General features: G+C 51.7%; 1 protein-coding gene across 9 annotated transcripts in view; it reads right to left on the reverse strand.

The window, feature by feature from the left end:
• DLGAP4 (DLG associated protein 4) overlaps window positions 1-21,101 on the reverse strand; it is a 127,635-nt gene that overhangs the window by 4,232 nt on the left and 102,302 nt on the right. For 7 of the 9 annotated variants that reach the window (XM_015647434.2, XM_015647436.2, XM_015647435.2 and 4 more), the window contains 3 exons: window positions 3,896-4,257; window positions 2,434-2,525; window positions 1,605-2,014 (listed from right to left, as the gene is read on the reverse strand). In XM_015647434.2, the coding sequence (XP_015502920.1) occupies window positions 1,605-2,014; window positions 2,434-2,525; window positions 3,896-4,257 (864 nt within the window). Of the gene's footprint in view, window positions 1-1,604; window positions 2,015-2,433; window positions 2,526-3,895; window positions 5,186-21,101 lie in introns of those variants that run through there. The other 2 variants (XM_015647439.3, XM_015647438.3) reach the window with 2 other exon arrangements.

A 21,101-nucleotide genomic window follows, 5' to 3' on the forward strand; every position in this document is an offset into this window, starting at 1 on the left:
AGATCCTCAAGGCACTAACTGCTCTCAGGAACAAGATGTTATGAAACTACATTTGTCTGCCATTGCTTCTTCTGGCAGGCCAAACACAGACCTGGCTGAGGACATTACAACATCCAGAGAGCTCCTCAAACTGCCCTCAGCCCTCAGAGGAGCCACCAGCACCACCTCAATGAGGTCTGCTGGCACCTGCTTAGAGATCCCAGCCTGCTCTCTCAGCCTGCACAGGGGAAAGATGGCACAGGGACTATCTCCAGCCTCCCTGTACCAGCAGGGATTAACAGACAGGCCAGGGCTTTTAGCACCCTTTATGCAGGCAGCTCTTAATGGGTTTTCTAAGCAGCCTCTGGGCATGGACACGTTCCTCTGCTCATTAGAGGAAATACAGTCTGGATTTTTCCATTCCAGAGGCAGGTTCAGAGCCCCATGTGCCTGCAGCTGCATCACCAACAGAGACCACCTGAGTCCTGCTCCTGCTCTGCCACTGCCCCTGAACCTGCTGGGGAGATCTTGGCTGGACAAGCACACCCTGGGCTCTCCCACCCACCAAGGCTTAGATGATCAAGCAGCCTGGCAGTCACAGAACAATGCCATGCAGGTTGTGCTGTCTTTCCTGGCCACAGGTGAAGCCAGGCCAGCCCCGAGGCAGGGAGATCCCTGGCATGGCCTGGCCCCCTGGCAGCCAGGGCAGCAACTCAGGGAATCGGATTGGGGATTAGCTCCTGGAGCCCCAGCACTGACAGTGAGCTAAAAGTGAGCCTCACCTTTGTTTCACCTTTCTCAGGTTTTAGAAACATCAAAACCAGGCTCCACACAAAGATCCTGACCTCTGCAGCCTCATCACCCACTCCTGTCACTCTGTATGTACCAGAGACATGATTCCCACTGCAAAAAACCCAGATTTTGCCAAGGCATTTGAAAATAAAAGGAACAAGCCCAGCTTGGACAGAACCCCATAAAATCAACTGGCCTCATGATCCCTGTTCCATGCTTTTGATGTATCCAGTACAAACTCAGTGAGTTAGAAACCTCCTCTTTCCTATAAAGACAAGTTCATCGACTGAACTGAGCAAATGAGCTCTGAAGTGGTGCTCCTTCTGCCCCACTGCCAGCCAAACTTTCCCCTGCCCCTTTGAGAGTAATGGGGGATGCAGGGAGAAAACCACAGCCTCCCTAAAAGCTTTTTCCATTTAACCTTTTTTAAGATTAAATCTATTTAAGCTTTTAGCAGTTTTGAGTGGTTGGAAGGCACACCATCCCCTGTATGTCTTTTACACTGCATCAGAGCATTCCTTCTTACTCCATTTGCTACAGGAAACTATGTTACCCTTTCCAAGGAAAAAGCATTCCTTGTTCCATCCTCATCTCCATGCTGTGTCTCTGTGGGCTGTCAGCACTTTCATAAAACCCCAGAATGGCTTGGGAGGGAAAGGACCTTAGCACTCATCTCATTCCACGGGCAGGGACACTTTTCACTATCCCAGGCCGCTCCAAGCCCCGTCCAACCTGGCCTCGGACACTTCCAGGGATGGGGCAGCCACAATTTAACTGACCCAATACTCAGCTCCAAACTCCTTCTGGAGGGAGGAGCCGCTGCCCACACGCACCTTCCTCAGAGAGATTGTTCTCTTTGGTCTCCTGGTCCATCTGGCGGCACCAGCCCTCCAGGCGCTCAGTCTCTGCCTGCAGCAGCTTCAGGAACCAGAAGCCATCCCGCCGGCAGGGCCCCGGCTGCGCCGGCTCCGATGGCGACGTGGAGGAGCTCTCGAGCCAGGGGTCAGGAGGAGGGAGAGAAGAAGGCTCCAGGGCCGGGTCGTTGTTGTCTCCATAGGAGAGGTTTCTCTTAATCTGTGAGGGCTTGGCTGGTTGCCTGGTGGAGGCATCAACACCAACAGAGTTGTTGTGCTGGGGGCACTCAGCGAGGCTTCTCTCAGATGATTTACAGCTGGAGTTATTTGGCTCCTGCGTGTCAGAGTCTGTGTCCTGTTTGGAGGACATGCTGCGGGAGTGGCTGTTTCTGCAGGGATCAAAAGCCATCGTTCAACAGCAGAGCTCGGCCAGGCCGGCCTCCCACACTGACAGCAAAATCCATGGCCACAGCAGAGCCTCTCCCTGCCCCTGCTCACACACAGACACACCACACACTCAGACAGACGGAGTTATAAGGTTGCCTGCTTACTGCAATCGGCTGTTCAGATGAGAGGGCCGATGCACGTCTATAATTACTGCTTGGAATTTTTTAATTTCAAGCTCCCATTGATTTTGCTGTTAGAGAACAAGTGCTTTTTGCAGCAGGTGTATGCTGTGGAGGAAGAGCTCTCAGTGGGCCCCATTCAACACCACTCAGTGGCACAAAGCAGGGAAGAAGGTCTAAGCACAAGTTGGGGAAGCACAATTTAAAATAAAAGGAAACTGCACAAGTTGCATCTCACTTACCGCCACTCGTCCTCTACCTGTACCCCGATGGACTGGAATTTGGTGGCTGGTGGAGGAGGCTCCTCTTTTGCCACTGGCTGAAGGCAGTCAACCTTATTGAACAAAAAAAAATACAGACAAAACAGACACAAGAACTTGTGGCTGGAATCCACATTAGCAGAGCAGGAGTGTGCACACAGAGCATGTCGACACCACACAGGGGGGCTGGCTAAGGACAGGCCCAGGGCTACTGCTCAGCTCTGCAGGGCTACTGCTCAGCTCTGCAGGGCTACTGCTCAGCTCTGCAGGGCTACTGCTCAGCTCTGCAGCCACCTCAGCACCAGGGCTGTGTCCTGCCAGGCTGCTGCCACCACCTGTGCCAGGAGCCCAGGGTTGGGGGTGTGTCCCCATGCCTGTGACATCCCACACAGTCAGGGGCCACGGCATTCAAGGGAGGACAGAAGGGTGATTGAGACTGACAGCAAAGCCTCTCTCCCAGGGATTGACACCCTCCATGGCTCTGGATAAGAGGGTTAGAAGGTTTTAGGAAAGAAATCCAGGTGACTTAGGAACCAGCTCAGAAAAGGAAAAGCAGAGGAAGGCAGTCAGCCTCTCCTGTTTCTCTCCCCTTGCTGTCCTTCCAGGTGTTCTGTCCCACCAGCCTTACAGAGAGGCCCCCACTGTCACCTGTACTGAGCTGGCCTTGCTGTAAACCTGGTGGAGAACTTGTTCAGCACACACACAGCAGCTCAAAGCTTGGATCCTGCTCTTGGAGCTGCCCAAGTTCTCCTCTGCTGGTAACCAGCACCTAGCACAGAACCACAGCTCACAGCCACCTGTAACTGAGAAACCTGTCCCAGAGGAGGGCATGGCCCCAGAGGATGCGTTTTGCTGACTAAAGCATGGATTTACACTGCTCACTGGGTTCTCATTTCACTGTGTTATCACAGCTTGTTTCCATCGATTCCCACGGTTAAATGCTTCCAGCAAGGGAAGTACCAACCTGCTGGGAATGCTGGGCAGCAAGGAATTGTTCCCTCCTGCCTGCAGCCTGGGATCATTTGGCACTGCAGCAGCCCTTTGCACATGGACATCAAGCAGAAGGACCCACCTCTCAGGGAAGAATTGTCCCTAGAACCATGATGGACAAGGAGCAGACTGATGGGAAGCAATACAGAGTACAGGGCACAGGCAGATAAGTGGCCAAAGGTGTCCTCAGAGGGACTCACCCAGTTAACATGGCCCCTCTGCTCCAGAAAACATTTAAAATTTGTACTAAAAGAGCTTAGTCCTTTCTGGGCTGTTAAAGGAAAGTGCTGCTGTCTCTCACCCTGGGAACACAGACAGTTATTCAGACAAGGCAGTGAGTGGCTCTTGCTATTCTAAGTGAGCTCAGATGCACACCTGGTCACAGAGAAGGCACACGTTAAATGGATGGGGCAAGGACATTCCTTGGGACAAAGGAGAACAAACTATTCCATACTTGTATTCCTATAGATGATAGCTTTCTTTTGGGGATATTCTCCACTTTAGGCTCTTCGTTAGTCAGAGTCCCTTTGTCACTTTTCAAAGTTGCATTTTTCTGAGGTAACTCTGGAGTGTCTCTGGCTGGAGTGACGATGCTGCCCCTGGTCACGCTGGGTGTCCTGGTGCTGTCCAAGCTGTCTGAGGAATTGCTGAGCCCTGACTGGCTGGTGACCTCACTCTTGTGGTCCTGGCTGTCCAGGTAGGTGTCCTGTGCCGACTCAGTGCTGCTCTGCACAGTGACAGAGATGAATGGCTTGGACGTGGTCCGAGGTGGGACGGGAGGTGGAGTCTTTTTATATGCCACTAGGCATGATGAACCTGCAGGGATGGAGGGGAGAACGGAGAACGCAGGAGACAGGTTGGAGGGAAAGAGATACGGTGGAAGAGAGAGAAAAAGCAGGTCAGTCACGACATCCAAGAGGAGCCTCCGAGCAGCAGCTGGAGGCAGAGGTGCAGAACCAGCCCACAGGCAGCAGCTCACGCCGGGGACCCACACCAAAGCATAGGGGAAGCGAAGGCAGAGCCAGAGCTAGCTTGCAAAAGAAGTCAAAAGGAATACCATGATGCGTGGAATCTGGAAATGGAGAAGAGGGATAGAAAAGCCTCCCAAGAATGCTACAGGGTTTGGCAGGTGTAAGCCTCCACAGTGGAGAAGTATTTTTTGGCTAAACCCTATGATTTAGTGTCCTAGTACAGCCAAGTGTCTCAGTTCTTTGTCCCATCAGTTGACAAGTTTCAATGTCTGGATCAGGGCGATGGTTTTTCCTATAAAAATGGAAAGAAGCCATAAAATCTGTTAGATGTTGATGGCAGGAACACACATTTGAAGCCCCTGACAAGCCCAGCTGCTCCATGCCAGAGGAAAAGACATTGTCTGGATGCAACAGCCCAAGAGGGTGAGGCTGCTACTCCATGGCCCCAGATCCAAGTGGCAGCAAGGCTGGAGATGTGTGCCTAGCAGACACAAAACACACACATCCCACTCAAGTGGCTGGCCACAGGAACCAGGACAGCAGCCTGCTCCTTTCTCTGGCTGGACAACATGGAAGTCCATCAGTGAAAATACATATAAAATACAAGTAAAATCTGTGTGGATTCTATAGCAGCCATGTTTAGGCTCTCAGTCTGCCCAGGATATACAAGCTCCTAAGGCCACAGTCCCATTTCAGCTGCTGTGCAGGCAGGACAGGCTGCACTGGGCAGGGCATGGCCAAACACACTGACCAGCCACCTTCCCACACACAGCTGGCCCCCTTTATCCCCCTACCCCTGTACTCTCAGTCCACCCCAAATCACCAGACTCCCTTTCTTATCCTACTCTGGCTCCTCCTGTTAAGTCCAGTGCAATCCCAAACTGCTTTTCCCTTGCACCCCACAACACATTCTAGTCCTTGCCAGCAGCCTCCTTAGTCCCAGAGACCTGGAGTTACTCCCCATGCCACGCCTGCCTCACCATTTCCAACAGAGCCACATTCCCTGTGGGGCAATCACAGATCTGCCCTTACTGACAGTATGTGGACATGCCTGCATTTACACATCCCACTATCCACCACACTAAGAGCTAAAGCTGCATTTCTTCAAAGGAAGAACTAGAAGGGCAGACTTACAGAGGAGGAGATGTGTGTTTCCAGCAGCATTTCTGTGCCCAGAGATGCTGAGCAGCACCATAATGGTCTGCTGGCAGAGGAGGAGAGGCCAGTGCAGGGCTGCCAACCCAGCTGCCTCGAGCCTGGATCTGCACCAAACTCATTCCAGTTCCCTCAGGCCACTACACCAAGGCCAGCACAAATTGAGCAGTGTCCTGATGGCAGGAGAGGACCCATCCCACCACCCATCACTCTCTGCCTCACACAGGTGAGAGGTGACCGTGGTCCCCCTGCCAGAGCTGCCTGACATGGAACGTCCTCTCCAGCAGCAACTTCTTGGCCCAGTCCCACGGCCTGACTCACACAGCCCATCCCAATGGGGCAGTGTAGGAGCAGCCTGACCAGAGCCATGGCAGAGGCACCCCTGGATCAGCTGTGGCTACACCCCAAAACAACAGGTTACTCCTGTTCCTGCACCAGGGCTACAGCAGCCAGCAGCCAGGACAAGGCAGAGCCACCCCAACTGGCAGAGGTGACAGCATGTCACATTTCTCTTTGGTTAAATCCCTTCACATGGCCCCTGTTCTTCTCCAGGGACAGTGCCCAGGGTGCCCTGGTACCCACAGCCCCTGTGACACAGCCCCTGCTTGGAGCTGGACTGGCAACAGCCCTTGGCTTGGCTGGCACGGTCACCAGGAGCTCAGCCCAGCTCCCAGCTGCTGGGGACACTGCCAGGAATTCCTGGGGAAATTGATGGCTATTTAACATCAAACAGTCTGGTCAGGCAGAACAAGGGGAGGGCACAGCAGCACAGAGTTTCTGGGGCACATCAGTGTGCAGGGTCAGTAAGCCAGACCCAAAGTCACTGCCCACTTACCAGCAGACAGCATGAACACTGCTGCTCTCTCAAGGGGGGAAACCACAGTATTCCCTTGGCACATTCCTGGGATCCCTCTGTGCCACCTGGCTTGGCTGAAGGGCAGCACAGGCTTTGCTGGAAGAGAAAGACCCAGGACCAACAAAACACAGCCCTGTTCATGTATCTGTGCTCAAAGGGTTCACTACCTGAACTAAAGAAGTATAAGGCTCTAAGAAACATTGCAAGTGACAAACACAAAAGATCAGGAGCTTTGAAGAACTGGGAATGCATTAGTCAGTGCAATTGCAAATTAACCTCACTGAAACCCTCTGCAAACATAAAACAGGACTTCTGACTGCCCAGCAAACTCAGAAACCACACCTTCTTAGAATGGGCTTCAAAAGCCAAAATCAGAGCAAGCCCATCCAGAACAGTCTGTCCTTGGCCCTCCACACAAGGCTGAACTAAGGCTCAGTGCTTCCTCAGTCTGTGAGAGGAGACAAATCTTGAGAAGACAAGAACATCCCAGTGTTTCCATAGCAGAAGCAGGCAGCATTCCCTCCTGACTCTGAGGCCAATCCCACCAGTCAGGAGCATTCCAGTTGCTGACTTACCCCTCCAAAGGGCTACAGCTCAGCAGGCATGGATCTTTTCTGGACTTGCTATGGTCACAGCCTTTTATATTTTAAAATCAGCTTGTGCTGCCATGTAGAACTGTAACTCCTGTGGGCACTGGAACAGGACCTCACTGTGCAGGACCATCAGCTCAGTTTGCTTGGGAACATCACCCCTGTTCCAAAAAGGTGTGGAACAACAGAAGAACATGGAAGTCATGCTTACTCTTCCAGTTTTGCAGCAGTGAGCTCTTCCTGCTCACAGGATCTTCTAAAGCTTATTTCAGCAAGCAGTTGGAATTCACAGCGTGCTGTGGATGATTGATTTTGGGGAGGAGGATGTTTGTTTACAGTCTTCCTTCTGTAATTATTTTTAGAAAGCAGCATGTTTCCAAATTAGCACCTTGCACCTGCCCTCAGGGGCTCGGGAAATTCTCAAGGATGCAGCCCTGGGCAGGAGAGGAGCTGTTTGCAGAGTCTTATACTGGAAAGTCCTCTGGACCCTCAAAAACCAGCTGGGCATGGTGGGATCCTCTCCCCCTCCCTCCAGAGGTGTTTGCTTTTTGAAAGACTAAAACTCGAGTCACAAGAGAATGTGAAATGCAGCCCCTGTTCCCACCCCACCAGGCTGGTATATGGCAGCACCACCAGGGTCACAGCCAAAGTATTTGGGGTCAGATTTAAGCACCACAATTGCCCTCAAGTGCCAGTGTTCTGCTGCTATTGCTGATTCAGTACAGCCTGGAAACATTTCCAGTCATTCTGGGAACTTCAAAGACCTACTCAAACCATCCTTATTTTTGTTAAATCACCTCAAAGGCCCCCAGTCACAGCTGTGGAGACAAGTTTCCCTGGCCTCAAACGTCAGGGCTGGCTGCTATCCCCATCCTGCTCCATGCACCCCCCTTTCCCCATGGGAAGGGCTGAAGATATCGACCTCATTTCCTCACACATAAAGCACAACGCTCTCAAATAATCTCTCCTACAAGGCAAGCTCATTTGCCTTTTAAATAAAACAACCATAGAATAATCTTGCAGCAAATGGCATCAGTGGCATTATCCCTGTGGAGATTCCAGCTGCAGGGCTTTGGGCTGGCCTTTGCCACAGGGTCTCCAGGCTGGAAGGAGCTGCTTTGGGAGGCAGTTTCCAACAGCAAAGAGAACTGGAACAGCTGCATTCCAAGCAACCTGACCTCTGATTTTCATTAGCTCGAGGAACACTTCAAGGTTGGAGCTGTAATGAACTGTAGGATGTTTTATTTGTAGAGAGTCCAAATGGAAATGAGCCCCAGTGACAATTCATACTGAAGACAATATGGACACATTGATTTTATGGTTTACAATAATCACTTCAGACCCGATTTTCCTCCTGCACACTGAAGGTCAAGATACCCCCACCAGTTAGAGGCACTGCTGAGCAACCCACCCAAATTTTGTTAGTCAACAGGAAAATCACAGAGGTCAGAAATCAAAGAGGCTTGGGTTGGAAGGACCATAAAACTCCTCTTTTACCTACCCCTGCTATGGGCAGAGACACCTTCCCCTACCCCGGGTTGCTCCAAGTCCTGTCCAGCCTGGCCTTGAACGCTTCCAGGGATGATTTTTTTCCTAATATCCCACCTAAATCTCACCTCTTTAAAACAATTTCTCCTTGTCCTATCACTATCTGCCCATGTGAAAAGTCACATGGCTCCCATATATTTCCATCTAGACACAAAGATGATGGTGGTGAAGATGCCACCTCTTGCCCTGACAGAATGACTGTCTTTAGAGCGCTGGAGGAGATTTAAAAGAAGGTTTATAGTGATTAAACCAAACAACTCCCAGAAAGCAAAGTCAAATGACTGCATTTGTTCAGAGTATATGGAAATGCTGTAAATACCTCCTCTCCCTCAGTGCCTTCCCTTTGTAAATCTCAGTAGCAGTGAGCTTTGAAAACTTTTTGAAAAACTAAAAATCTCCCCTTGATACTACAGAGAAGTAAGAGACACACATGAATGGGCTGTGGGCTCTCCTGCCAGCCCTCACTCCCAGCTGCAGGGTGACCCCAAGAGCAGCAGCATCCTGCCACAAGCAGCTCCCCAGAGCACAGGCCAAAGCATGTGCCACCTCTGTGGTGGTGCCCATGGATCCCTGCAGAGTGACCAGCCCAGCCCTTTAACTCTCAGATGATCCTGAGGAACACCACGAACGCTTCACCAGCTGCTTCTGCTTGTCACAGAGCCCCCACACAAGCCAGGCTGTGCTTGTGAGTCAGAGGACAGAGAATTCCCCAGGAGCTCCTCCCAGGCAGCAGCACCAGGGAAGAGCCCTCTCACCTGTTGTGACAGCCCTGCATAAACCCAGCCCAGACACCCAAATCACCTTGAGTACTTCTGAAGGAGGCCAGAGGAGAAATTCAACATTCCCCATCCTCAGCTTTCAGCCCCACCACGGCTCAGGCAGAGCAGCAGTGCTTGGGCATGGCTGGAATGGCAGCTGGGACAATGGGGCCACTGCAGGCTTGTCACTTCTCCCACCATATAATCCTCTTGTTCCCAGGACAGAGAGCCAGGCCCTGGTGCCATGGGACACCCTCACCCCACAGGGACTCCTGGCAGAGGCAGGAGCATCCCAGCAGTGCCAGGGAGCACAGCAAAAGGCAGGAGGGTCTGAAGCAGGGACCAAGGAGAGGTGATGGGCAGCAGGCTGGGGTCAAACCCTGACACTCCAAGGCAGCAGTATCACTCCAAACACTGCAGCTCTTCTCACCAGCAGCTACAGATGATGAGCAGCCCTCACTCAACTATACCCCAGTCACTTTTCCTGACCCATGGGAAGTGGCTATTTCCCCCTGGTCAGCATCAATTCACTTGTGAGATAAGCACAGAGAGGGGAGATGCCCTTCCTGAGCACCACAGCTCCTCTGGAGCAGCCTCATCCAGCCCCACCCTGCAGCTCCCCCTTGGCACAGCCAATACTGGCTTTGGAGACTGCATTTCAGTGACCTGGAATTTTGTTACACAAAGAAGTAACTTCTTAGCTTTAAGCACGTGGCCTGAAAGCCCCCCCTGAGCAGCTGTGAGGCTGTCACAGCATTAACAGACCTGTGCCAATAGATATTTGCTGCCCAGCTGGGAAACCCTTCCAAGCGCTGGAGCAGTGAGCAGTGAGCCACAGCTGTGAGAGACTGGTTACCCCTTGCTCCTGTTTGGGTCCAGCACAGCCTGGCCACAGCACTCCTGTACACCCCAGAGGCTCTGCTGGTAGGACAATGTTTTATCACCCTTTTGTCCATCTGATAGTTGGCATTAGGAGAAAAGGGACAGCCCTGCACTCCCCTCACCACTGCCAAGTGCTGCATGTTCCTGCATATGACTGATGAAAACACTGGACATATCTGCAGATAAAGGACCTCAAACTGAAGGGAGCATCTCTCAACTGCTGCAGTCAGAAGCAAATGCAGAAGCAAAGGCTCCCTCTGAGCATCAGCTGTGTATTTGTAGAATAACAGTAGAGCTCTCATCCAGAAATGCACCACAAAATGCTCTGTAGAACCATTTGTGTTCCCTGATGGGCTGTGATGCCCTTGGGGAGGGCTGCAGCACTGGTCACACCTCAGAGCCACCCTGCAGGGTGTGAGGGATGCCTGGGGCAGGCACAGGGACACTCAGCAGACAGTTCTGATTACAGACCCAGTCCCTGTACTTTGGGAGGGAACATTTAACCAGAGAAGGAAAGGCTGAGGGCTGTGAACTCTTTACATGAGGGACTCTGGATTTTTCAATGTACCAGACGTTTAAGCATCATGGAGATGCTCCAGTTTAGAATTCCTGAGCACAGAAATGATAATAAGCACTGATACATTGAGAACTATTGGACTGGGAAGGCAAGGCATGTTGTTTTTTTAAAAAAAAAGCCACTTGTAGAAGGTCACACATTTTTTTAAAAGAGGCATGAAGCAACAGAAGACACCCCCCAGAGAATGCTGGGGGTTAAAAATAGGGTACCTCACACTGCTGGCTCCTGACAGATCTGGCCATCCCTTCTTTCAGCACAGCCTGCTGCAGAGTCAGCAGGGACACAGCAGATGCTGCAAGGGACACCAGCCACAGGCACTCCCAAACCCAGCTGCAGCAGCTGACACTGGGGCTGCTGTGTGTGCTACAGGAGACACTGTGAATGCTCCCCACCCTCCCCAAAGCAATTGTCAGGGGTTTGTAAGCTCGTTGCAGCCATGGTGAGCAGCTCCACCCTGCTCCAGCCACACATCCATCAAGTGTCCTCCTGTCCTGGAGGCCCAGACAGGTCTTCAACCCAGACAGCACAGGGCAGCAGCCAAAAGGAGCATTCCCTGCCTCTCCCTGCCCCAGGGGTTAATTCATTAACAACCACCAAGGTCCCCAAGCAAAAATACTCTGCTTCAAGAAGTCACTGACTGGGAAGAGAAAAGCCATTGTCCCAGGACTAGCAGAACTGGTGTGTGGGGGTGCCTGATCCCCAGGGATGGGGTGCTGTGCCAGCTCACTGCTCACACTTCTTCCACCCCAGAGGGGCTGGACTGAAGGGCTGGTCCATCACTTCAGTGCTCCTCTGCTCTGGGCTGGGACTCAGGATGTGCTTATCCCCTCCAAAACCCTCACTAGTGAGGGCTGATGCTTTTCACACCCAAGAGGTGAAACAGCAGAGAGTGGGAGCCCAAGCTCACAGAGCCCTGGGATCTCTGATCAACAGCCACAATCCTGGTGTCCACCCGGACCGTGACAGTCACCAGTGACTTCTCCTGCTGCCACATCCTGCCTGGCTCCTCTAGCACAGCCAGGGCTGCCAGAGGAGCTGAGAGCCCACCCAGGCAGGCCTGGAGCTCGATCCCCATGGCCACACACAGCTCTTCCCCAGCCAGACCCCTGGACATGGGCACCCTGCAGCACAGGATGGTGAGCAGAGGCCATGGGAGAAGGGCCAGTGGAATTCTGATCTCATGGCAGGTTTTGTAGGAGTAGAAAGCTCTGGGTGACAGGAGCTCAGCTGGGCCTTAAGGCCACACCACTTCTCTCTGCTGGCCTTGCAGAGGATGCAGAAATGGGGTCCCACAGTGCTGAGGAGCCACCAAGTCAGGAGGCCCAGGACTTGCTGCATCACCCAGCAGCCTGTCTGCTACAGACCTCTCCTCCTCCTCACTTCAGGACCTCCTCACTCAGCTCCAGAGGGCTCTGACCCCAGGCTGAACCATGGCAGGCACAGGGGGAAGGAGCAGGTCCCTGGCTGCAGCACAGTGGGGATGCCAGGATGGAGGGGCTGAAACATTTCTGTGCACACAGCAACTGGAACATGGGAATAGGGGACATGGAGAACCCACACTGCTGCTTTTCCTGCCTCTGCAGAAGGCAAGGAAGCCTTGCAGATACCCTGCCTACACATCTGCACAGAGCAGAGGCCTCTTCAGAGGGCCATCAGGAAATGGCTCAGCTCTGAACCATCTGTGCCACAGAGGATTTCTAGAGAGAGCAGGCACTTCCATCAGCCCCTGGCATTGGAACAGGTCCCATGGACTTTCCTGCAGCCAGTGACAGGTAAGAGAATGCAAGACTGGACAGACTGGAGCACACAGCACCTCACAGAACCTGCCCAGCAGCTCGGCACCCAGCACTCCCAGGGCTCCAGGAGATACCAGGACCACTTCAGAACTTCATGGACCACAGCTTAGTGACCACGTATAGACCAAAAGCTCCTCAGACACTGAGACAAGCTGTGCTGAAAAGGTGCTGCCACAAAAAGAGCAGCAATCCTTTCTGCTGGTGCACTGAAGCATCATCCACTTCATCTTCCTGATGCAGGGACCTGTGCCTGCAGCATCTCACCCAGATGTGGAAAATAAAGCTCAGAAGCAGCACAAGGAAGTGTCCACTGGACTTGACCACACACACAGGTGGTCAGTGCAGCAGCACAGCCACACAGTGCCCAGGGCAGCTCTAACACCATCAGTCAGCAGGTCAGAGACAAGAGGGACCTCTCAGCAGGAGCTGGAGATATGGAGAGACTTGCATTCCAGAGAGTATTTCTCAGGAATGGCACTTACTGCAAGCAGGCTCCATCCCTCCTTGCTTTTCAACACTCACTGTGCCAGTCCCAAAATGTTGATTCTGCTGCTCTGGGACTGCAGGGTCTGTTCTGCCAACTGCACTCTGCAGCTTTGTCTGGGCTGGTTTGGGCTCTGCAGCCCCCAGTGTCTCCAGGAGAGAGGCATGGCACATGCCAGACCATGGAAAACAGGCAGAGAGGGGAAACTGGGCACCACAGAATTCCTGTCCCACAGCAGTGACCTGTCCCTGTGTCCCTCTCCCTGTTAAATGCTGCCCTTTCTGCAGGTTTGCTCAGGGTTCTCCAGCACAGACATGGAATTAGAGCAAAAATGTGAACCAGACAGGAATTAGCCAGTGCCACCAGGTGACAGGCTGCTCTCCTATCCCTCCTCCACATGGGATGTTATCCAGCTGCTCTGCAAAGCAGAGGAGGGGATGCTTTGGGAAGAGACACGTAAGGAATGATGGCAAATCCACCATGCATCGACTACTGTAGCCACTCCTAAGTGCACCAAGGATATTAGTATTAATCATACAAGTTTAGTGTATGATTTAGGGAGGTCTTTTTAGTTTTTCTCCAAGCCAGCAGTTTCTAGAATCTCCTGCAGAAGTTCCACCAGCAAATGCACTGCATGAAATATCCCCTGCCTTCACCATCACTTCACTTCATGCACTGCCATATCACTTGGAGGATGGCATATGTAGATACTTTTAACTCGCTTCCCTGCCACTGCAGAAGTCCAGGGAATCTCAGCACACCTCCTCAAAGTCACAGCCAGTCAAAATCCATATGGCCAGAAATATGGAAACCATGGCAATTCCAATCTCGTATCTGTGTCAGAGCTCAGCAGCTCAAATGGGCTATTTTAGGTTATGCTGATTGCTGAAGCCCCACATCCAGTCATTCCCAAGCATTTGCTCACGTGCCACAGGAGACACACCTCAAGTTCTCCATGTACAGGCAGTGAGATGCACCTTAAGCACAACAGTAAGTGCAATAACCCAAGTCTTGCCATCTCAGGAAGGGGAGTGTGTTAGGCCAGCATGGTAAAACAGCACTGTCACTGTGGGACTGCCCCCATGCTTTCCCCCAGCCCACCAGGACTTTTGTCCAGGACTTTTTGACAGCTCCAGGAACAGGAGTTGCTCCCCTACAGCAGAATCACACCCTAAGCTTTGGGACAACCAAGCCCACAGCTTGGTCCACAGAAGTTTTGCAAACACTACCCAGTTGCTGAAGCATTATTGGCACATTCCCACTTATGGACAGTCCTGGGAGCAGGGTGGAGGGGTTACCATCATTTTAAGAGTGCCACTAAACACTGTTCACAGAAGAGCTGGCCAAGAGGGTGCTGAAAACACCGATGGCAGCCAGCAGCTTGTCAGCACAGCATGTGATAACAGGAACAGGCCTGTGCTGATGGCAGCAATCGCTGAGCTCCCCAGCACAAAAGGGGCTCCCAGGGAATTGCTCCATCCCTGAGAACATGAGCAACCAACAATTCTGTAGCCTACCTAAAATTTTGAGAAATTGCCACCATCACTGCCAACAAAATCCCCCTCAAGGTAAGAATTAATTTCTCCATCACTTGGTTCAGCATCAGGATTTTTATCATAGTTTTCAGCTACTGTATCCCAAATTTTACCTGATGCAGGAAATCTGCTACTCTCCCTTGCTCACAGGAAGATATTCTGCTATTTTAGGCAAGGGCAAGCATTTAGTGATGCCACCAGGAGCAGCAGAGGTGGTTTTCCCAGGACATTATGAAAAACCCTCCCCACACCCAGATGACGAGGGATTCTTTGTAAGCTGAAAACAAACCCCACCCTGTAGCCATAGGGCCAGGGAAAGCACACGTGTCAGCAGCTGAGGAGACAGCAGTGAACACTCTCTGCACCTGGGAGATGGGAAGGCATCAGGCTGGACTCATCCCACAGTGAAAAATTCCAGCCTTTAGTCAACACTCTTTCCACTTGGACAGTGGCTGTCAGGCAGCCAGCACCCAAGATTTACATCTTCAAAGCTACAATCATCAAGAAATTTTAATAGCCAGATTCAATTGAAGCTATTTCCTCCCTTAAGTATGTACAAACCAAGATGTGGCAACATTATGCTAATACTGAAGAATCAAAGTCAAAATTGCTGGGAAACTTCTGTTGGCTGAGGCACAAGACAAGCTTTGCATGTTAGAGAATGCTACTCCATATTCTATTTCATTGTTTAACATGACATTATCCATAAGATTAAAAAAAAATCAAATGAACAAACACAGGAAAGGCTGTAGCAGGCTGTTCCATCTCCATTAGCATTAAATTTGACAGTGGTTCAGCTGTTGCAGCACAGTCTGGTCTGATCTGGAGAGGAAGAGAAGTCCTCAGACTCAGAGAAGGCAATTAAGCAAATATTCCAACCTTTTATCCCCTTTGGGAAGGGTGCTAGGAAGCTTTGGAAAGCTGCACTCATTGCTTGGATTGCTGAAATAACCACGGACCCTGCAGAGCACAGAGCTTTCCCCCTGGTGACAGAGGCACACGGAGGACCAGAGCCATGTGTCCCCAGTGCCACTGCTCACACTGTTCTCCCAGAGGCCAGGAGTCTCCAGCTCTGATGCCCTAAGAATTTCAAGGATCACAAGCACTCCCTGAACAATGCATGGCCCAAGGGAGGGGGTATCTGGAGCAAACCTGGCACTTTCTGGAAGAGTTCATTTCAGGAATCAAGCAGGCATTGACAAAAGAGCCACTGTGCAACCCCAGCTCTGAACCAACAAGCACAACAGACCCCAGGCACGCACCCAGAGCCTTCTCCAAGCACATCTGAGGCTCCACTAGCTCTGACCTACAAAGTTTCCAGCCACCACCAAGCTGTCATCTTCACAGCTCAGCCTGCTTTTCCTGCAGGCTCCAAAACACCACATTCCTGGTTCACAGGCCTGAGGAGTCCCCAGAAGCTTTCAAGTTCAGAGCCCAGACCACCATTTAGCCACAAGTATGGGTAGCAGGATTCAGGGGTGCAGGACCTGTCTGCCCACACACCCAGCCCCTCCAGGCTGCAGAACCTGCCATGAAGGTATTCCAAAGATCTGAAACTTAACTAGGAAAGGGACACAAGGGAGAGGCCAGAGCACAGCTCCATTCACCACATCCAGTGAACAGATTCAGTTTTAGGCCACAGAGCTGAAGGCACTGGCTTAGTCATGCTGTTCCCATGGCACTGGGACCTACTCCCTTCTGTCCTGCTGTCTGGAATTCAGGATGTGACAATGACTCCCTGGCCTTCCAAGGCTATCAGTACTTCCATCAGTACTGCTATCAGCAAACCCCAGCCTCCAGCAACAGCATTAAACGTCACCAGAGCATTCCCTGCTGCTTTCAGGAACCTGCTCACTGTGGAACAGACCATTTTCCTGCCTTGGCAGCTATGTGCCAAAAGCCTTCTTGGCTTCATTTCCCACCTTGCTTGTATTTATTCCTGCTTCCAAATGAGTGATCTCCTCTCCCTCCACTCCTTTCAATTTAGCAGTTGTGTAACTCCAGCTACAAAATAAAAACCATCCACATCAAATTCAGAAATCTTAGAGTGTTCTGCAGGATATTCCAAAAAGCTTCCTCCCAGGACTTTATAAACACCAAGTACCAAGCAGCAGGTGAAGCAGAGGTATTTTGGTTTTTCCTGTTCTTGGCACTGGATGGTGGAGGGTGAATGGCTGGATAGGGAACAGGTAACAAGTGATTCAGAGTGGCTTAAGAAAGGTAATGAGAATGACCCAGGCAGACTGTTCTGAAGGTGTTCCCACAAGAGAGAGTTTATCAGAGGTGTCTTTGGAAGAAGCCACTCCTTGCTCAAGCACAGCAGTGGCATCTTCCCACAATGGTCACCTGGTCTCTCAGAGCCTGAAGGGTCTCCAGGGCTTGCTGGAAAACACACCAGCCCAGCTATTGCACAGTCCAAGGAGCTCTAAACAGATCATGAGCAGCTTTGAAAGAAGCCTATCCACAATGCTCCCTCCTCCTGCTCATCTTCAGTTCTCCCTCCCAACGTGTCCCAGGTACCTGCACCAATGGCATCCACCACAGGGAGCACTGGGGATCCTCAGAATGCAGAGCCCTTGCTCCAAATGAGGACCTGTGACAGTTCTAAGTGACCTAACCAGGAAGCACAGTGGGGCCATGGCAAAAACGTGGGAATTGTTGGACTCAGTCCAACAGAAAACATCAGTCCAAGTGACATTCCAGATAGGAATTTATGGGGCTTTGGCTACAGGTTTTCAGAGTTACAACCCTGCCCAAGAGCTGTGTGCCAACCCTTGAAGGCACTCAGAGGTTCAAGCAGGCTGGTGATGTTCTGACCATGTCCATCCCCATCCCTTCCCCTGCTCCCAGCCTCTGGCAGCTGCTACAGCTCCAAAGCACACAGGGCAAGTTCTTCCTGCAAGGGCAAATGGGGGGAACAAATCAGCTGCTCCTTGCAGACACCTCCTCACCCAACCACGGCCAAAATGGTTTTGGAGAGAACCAGCTCAAGAGTTCTAAAACCCTGACACACCAAGGAAGATGGTGCCATCAGTTCTCCAGGAAAAAGCCCATCTCTACACTTCTCTGAAAATCCCAGCCAAACTGTGAAGATTGCCCAAGGCTGGAGTTATTCCTCCACTTGGCCATCTCTCCACACTTGGCCTGGGAACAATTTTAGATTTGGAATGCATTACTGCATTCAAGCAGCCACTCCTTGTGCCAGTTGTCCAACCCCCAGACCAGCTGGAGGATGACATTCCTAGGAACAGCAAAATGCCAATCCTTGGATGCAGGGCTTTCCAGGGCAGTCACCAGCTTAGCCTCTGCTGTGCTCAGCTCAAAGGCATTGCTGAGAACAGCTACTGTGGCCTCCCAGGACAGACTGACTGTGGCAGCTACTTGGGGTGAGTCCAGCAAGTGCTTTCACCTGAAGTGGCCTTGTGAAACAAGAACCACCAGCCAAAAATAACCCAACAGTGAGCGCTGACACAGCCCCAGAGCAGCACTGAGCTTGTGGCATCCAAGGGTGGGATCAAGGAGCAGGTCTCCAACTATCTGCTCAAGGGCTTTGTTTGCCAGAAGGAATCCTCCATCAGACTTCAGCAAAATACACCAGGACGTGGTGCCACCGTGGGGGCATGTGGCTGGGAAGGACAGCAGGACACTGCTCTGCCCTTGTCACTCCAGGGTGAAGCACAGAGCAGATCCAGGCACAGACCCTCAGCACATACAGTGGTCCCAGTGTCACCTGTACAGGGACTGTGTGCCATTGGGGTCACTTCTGATGTGACACCACACATCAGAAAACGAACCCACCCGATCCCTGCTGCTACATTTTCCTGGAAAGTGCTTTCAAGGAAACATTGGGGTTGTTTATGTAGCAAAGGCCCAGTTTCAGAGGAAGAGCTGCCCAGTCAAGTTTCCTGGATCTGTGTCCTGTCAGAAGCCTCAAGACAGACACAGTGGACATTGACTGATGATGAAGGTCAGTGGAACAGGGTGACTCCACCAGACAGCTCCTCCACAGGGCTCTGGCAGCCAGGCAGGACCAACACTGTGAACTTGCTGTCAGCAAGAGACTGACCCAGTGGGGAGAAGTCCAGTCCAGTGCTGGAAACAGAGAGGTCTTAAACTCCCATTGCAGCCCAGCTTACTGGAGACCTGGAGCTCATACTACAGGAATAATTGTCCTCCTCAATACACCTAAAAAAGAGTCTGCCCTCAGCTCTGTCACTATATCATAGCAAGAGAAAAAATGTCCTTTATCCTCCAACATCCTTTCCAAGGCCAAAAGCAGCCACAAATATCTCTGCAGATAAATGAATGGTAAACTGCAGGAGGCAAAGACGTGGGACAACAATGAATAAGACCATTTAATTTTCACATCTGACTTCTCTTGTTTCCAATGGCACAGAGCCAGTGAAGAGCTGGCAGATCCTGGAGCCCAGTCCAAGGGGGCTGGGGCACCCTGAAATGTGCAGGGCCCAGAGTGCTGCTGCCCAGCAGCCACTGCCCCACAGGGGCCCCACACTGCTGCAGGGAGGGGCTCCACCTGCTCCAGGAGCATCCCAAACCCACTGGAGGTGTCAGCTGCTCTGGGATTAGCCTCTCGTGGCCTTTCAAGGAGGCAGAGCAGCTTGGCCAGCCCTTCCCACAGTGCCCATTCTCCACATGCTGTGGCTGGTACCTCCAGCAGCACCATCACACCAACAAGGAATCCTGTTCTCAGGGGTATTTCTATTCCTGTCCCAGACATGCAGCAGACACAGGATGCCTATGAGATGAGACAGCAGACAAGCTTCATACCTGCAAGCCCAAGGCTTGAGATGGGGAAGACAGCTTTGCATTACAGCCTCCATAGAAAGAAAAAAACCAGCAACCCCCTTTTAGCAAGAGATTAAATTCTATTCTTTAGCTGTAACCATGACACACAGCCCAGCTGAGGAAACAGAACAGCAACACTTTATTTTGGATACTGCTTTGTAAACAGATGCGTGGCCAGTTATCTAATTGTGGGAACACGGATGTGAGTAGGCTTGGAGGGAGCAGCAGAGCACTTGCAGGGTTATTTCACTGCAAGCTCACAGCAATTTGCATCATCTCCATCAGGAAATCTCCATGGATTGCAATGTCAGCAACTTTGCTGCAATACACCTGGGAGATCTGTGAGGTGCCACCTCCCTTGGGTACCACAGGACTGTCCCCTCCTACTCTGGCCACTTACAGACACAACCACAAAGACAGTTACAGGAGGTATTACCTCAGCTAATTGCTAATTACATTAATTGACAAGACATCTGACTCAGCTGCTCTAGAGCCTGGTGGAAGCTGGGTCTCACTCTCCCTGTAGCAGGAATGCCTTATCCATGGGGAGAGGGTGTGACAGCAGTGAGTCAGTCACCTCCCAGGGACACACAGTCTGCAGGAGGATGTGTCTGCCCTGGCAGCTCCCAGCACCACGGAACAACACAGGTGTTCTGCACAAGGTCACACAGCCAGTACTCCTGGGATGGGATCCCTGCACAAAGGACAGCAGTCACAACTGCTGAGCTCAAAGGAAAAATGGGAAGAGTAGCCCAGGATTAAGGTGGCACGATACAGAACACAAAACTGTGCTTGATCTCTGCACTGCCACGTGAATGTCACAGCTACAGGGCTGAGGGACAGCAGCAGAGCTCAGAGCTGGGAACAGCAGAGCCAGGGCCCTTTTCCTCCCACCTTCACCTGAGCCCCTCAGTGCTGAGCAGCCCCTGCCCATGCCCAGGGGTCACACAGCCCCCACCCCACTGTGGGGAGCTGGGGGGCTCAGGTAGAGCTCTGTTAACATTCCACTCATGCAGGACAGAAGATCCAGGTAACTTTTGGATTCTCTAGGTCTGGAACCTGAGCATGTTCCAATTCACAATACAAATATTAGCAGTGTGTTAGGTTAAGTACCAGCTGTCCTGAAAGCCAGGATAACATCCCAAACCCAGCACACCCTCCCAGGCTGCTGTCTGGCAGGACCCCTGCCCTCCACAACAGGGTCTCTCCCAGGAGTATTCAGTGTTTCAGAAGCGCTCCCTGCTCAGAATTCAGGGACAGAGTTCAGTGCTATGGCAGCACTGTAGGAAACATCTTGATACAACTATACCAGGAGTTTTGGCTAAACTGGTAAATTTTCCACAGGAGCAGCAGTGCACACCAGTTCTGCAGGCACAGATGTGCACACAGCATTTCAGTGAGTGGTCAGTGTGGACTGGGAGGCCGAGTACCCCCCTCTAAACAAAAATCACCCTGCAATTTGCCTTATGGACTTCAGTCTGAGCTTTGTCTTTGCTACCTTCTGCTGTGATTTTATAGTATGAACATGATTTAGGGGAAATTTTAACAGGGTATGAATTCACATGATTGCTGGAAGCCTTGCCTTAGCAGGCTGCCTTTTCTTCCTTCAGTTCCATCCCAGGATGCCTGTACCCCAGAGGTACAGACCATACATGCAGCATTCTGAACACAGAGGAAGGCACAACAGCACTTCCTAGAGCCA

This window comes from Parus major, chromosome 20 (assembly GCF_001522545.3).
Source record: "Parus major isolate Abel chromosome 20, Parus_major1.1, whole genome shotgun sequence".
Taxonomy (NCBI): domain Eukaryota; kingdom Metazoa; phylum Chordata; class Aves; order Passeriformes; family Paridae; genus Parus; species Parus major.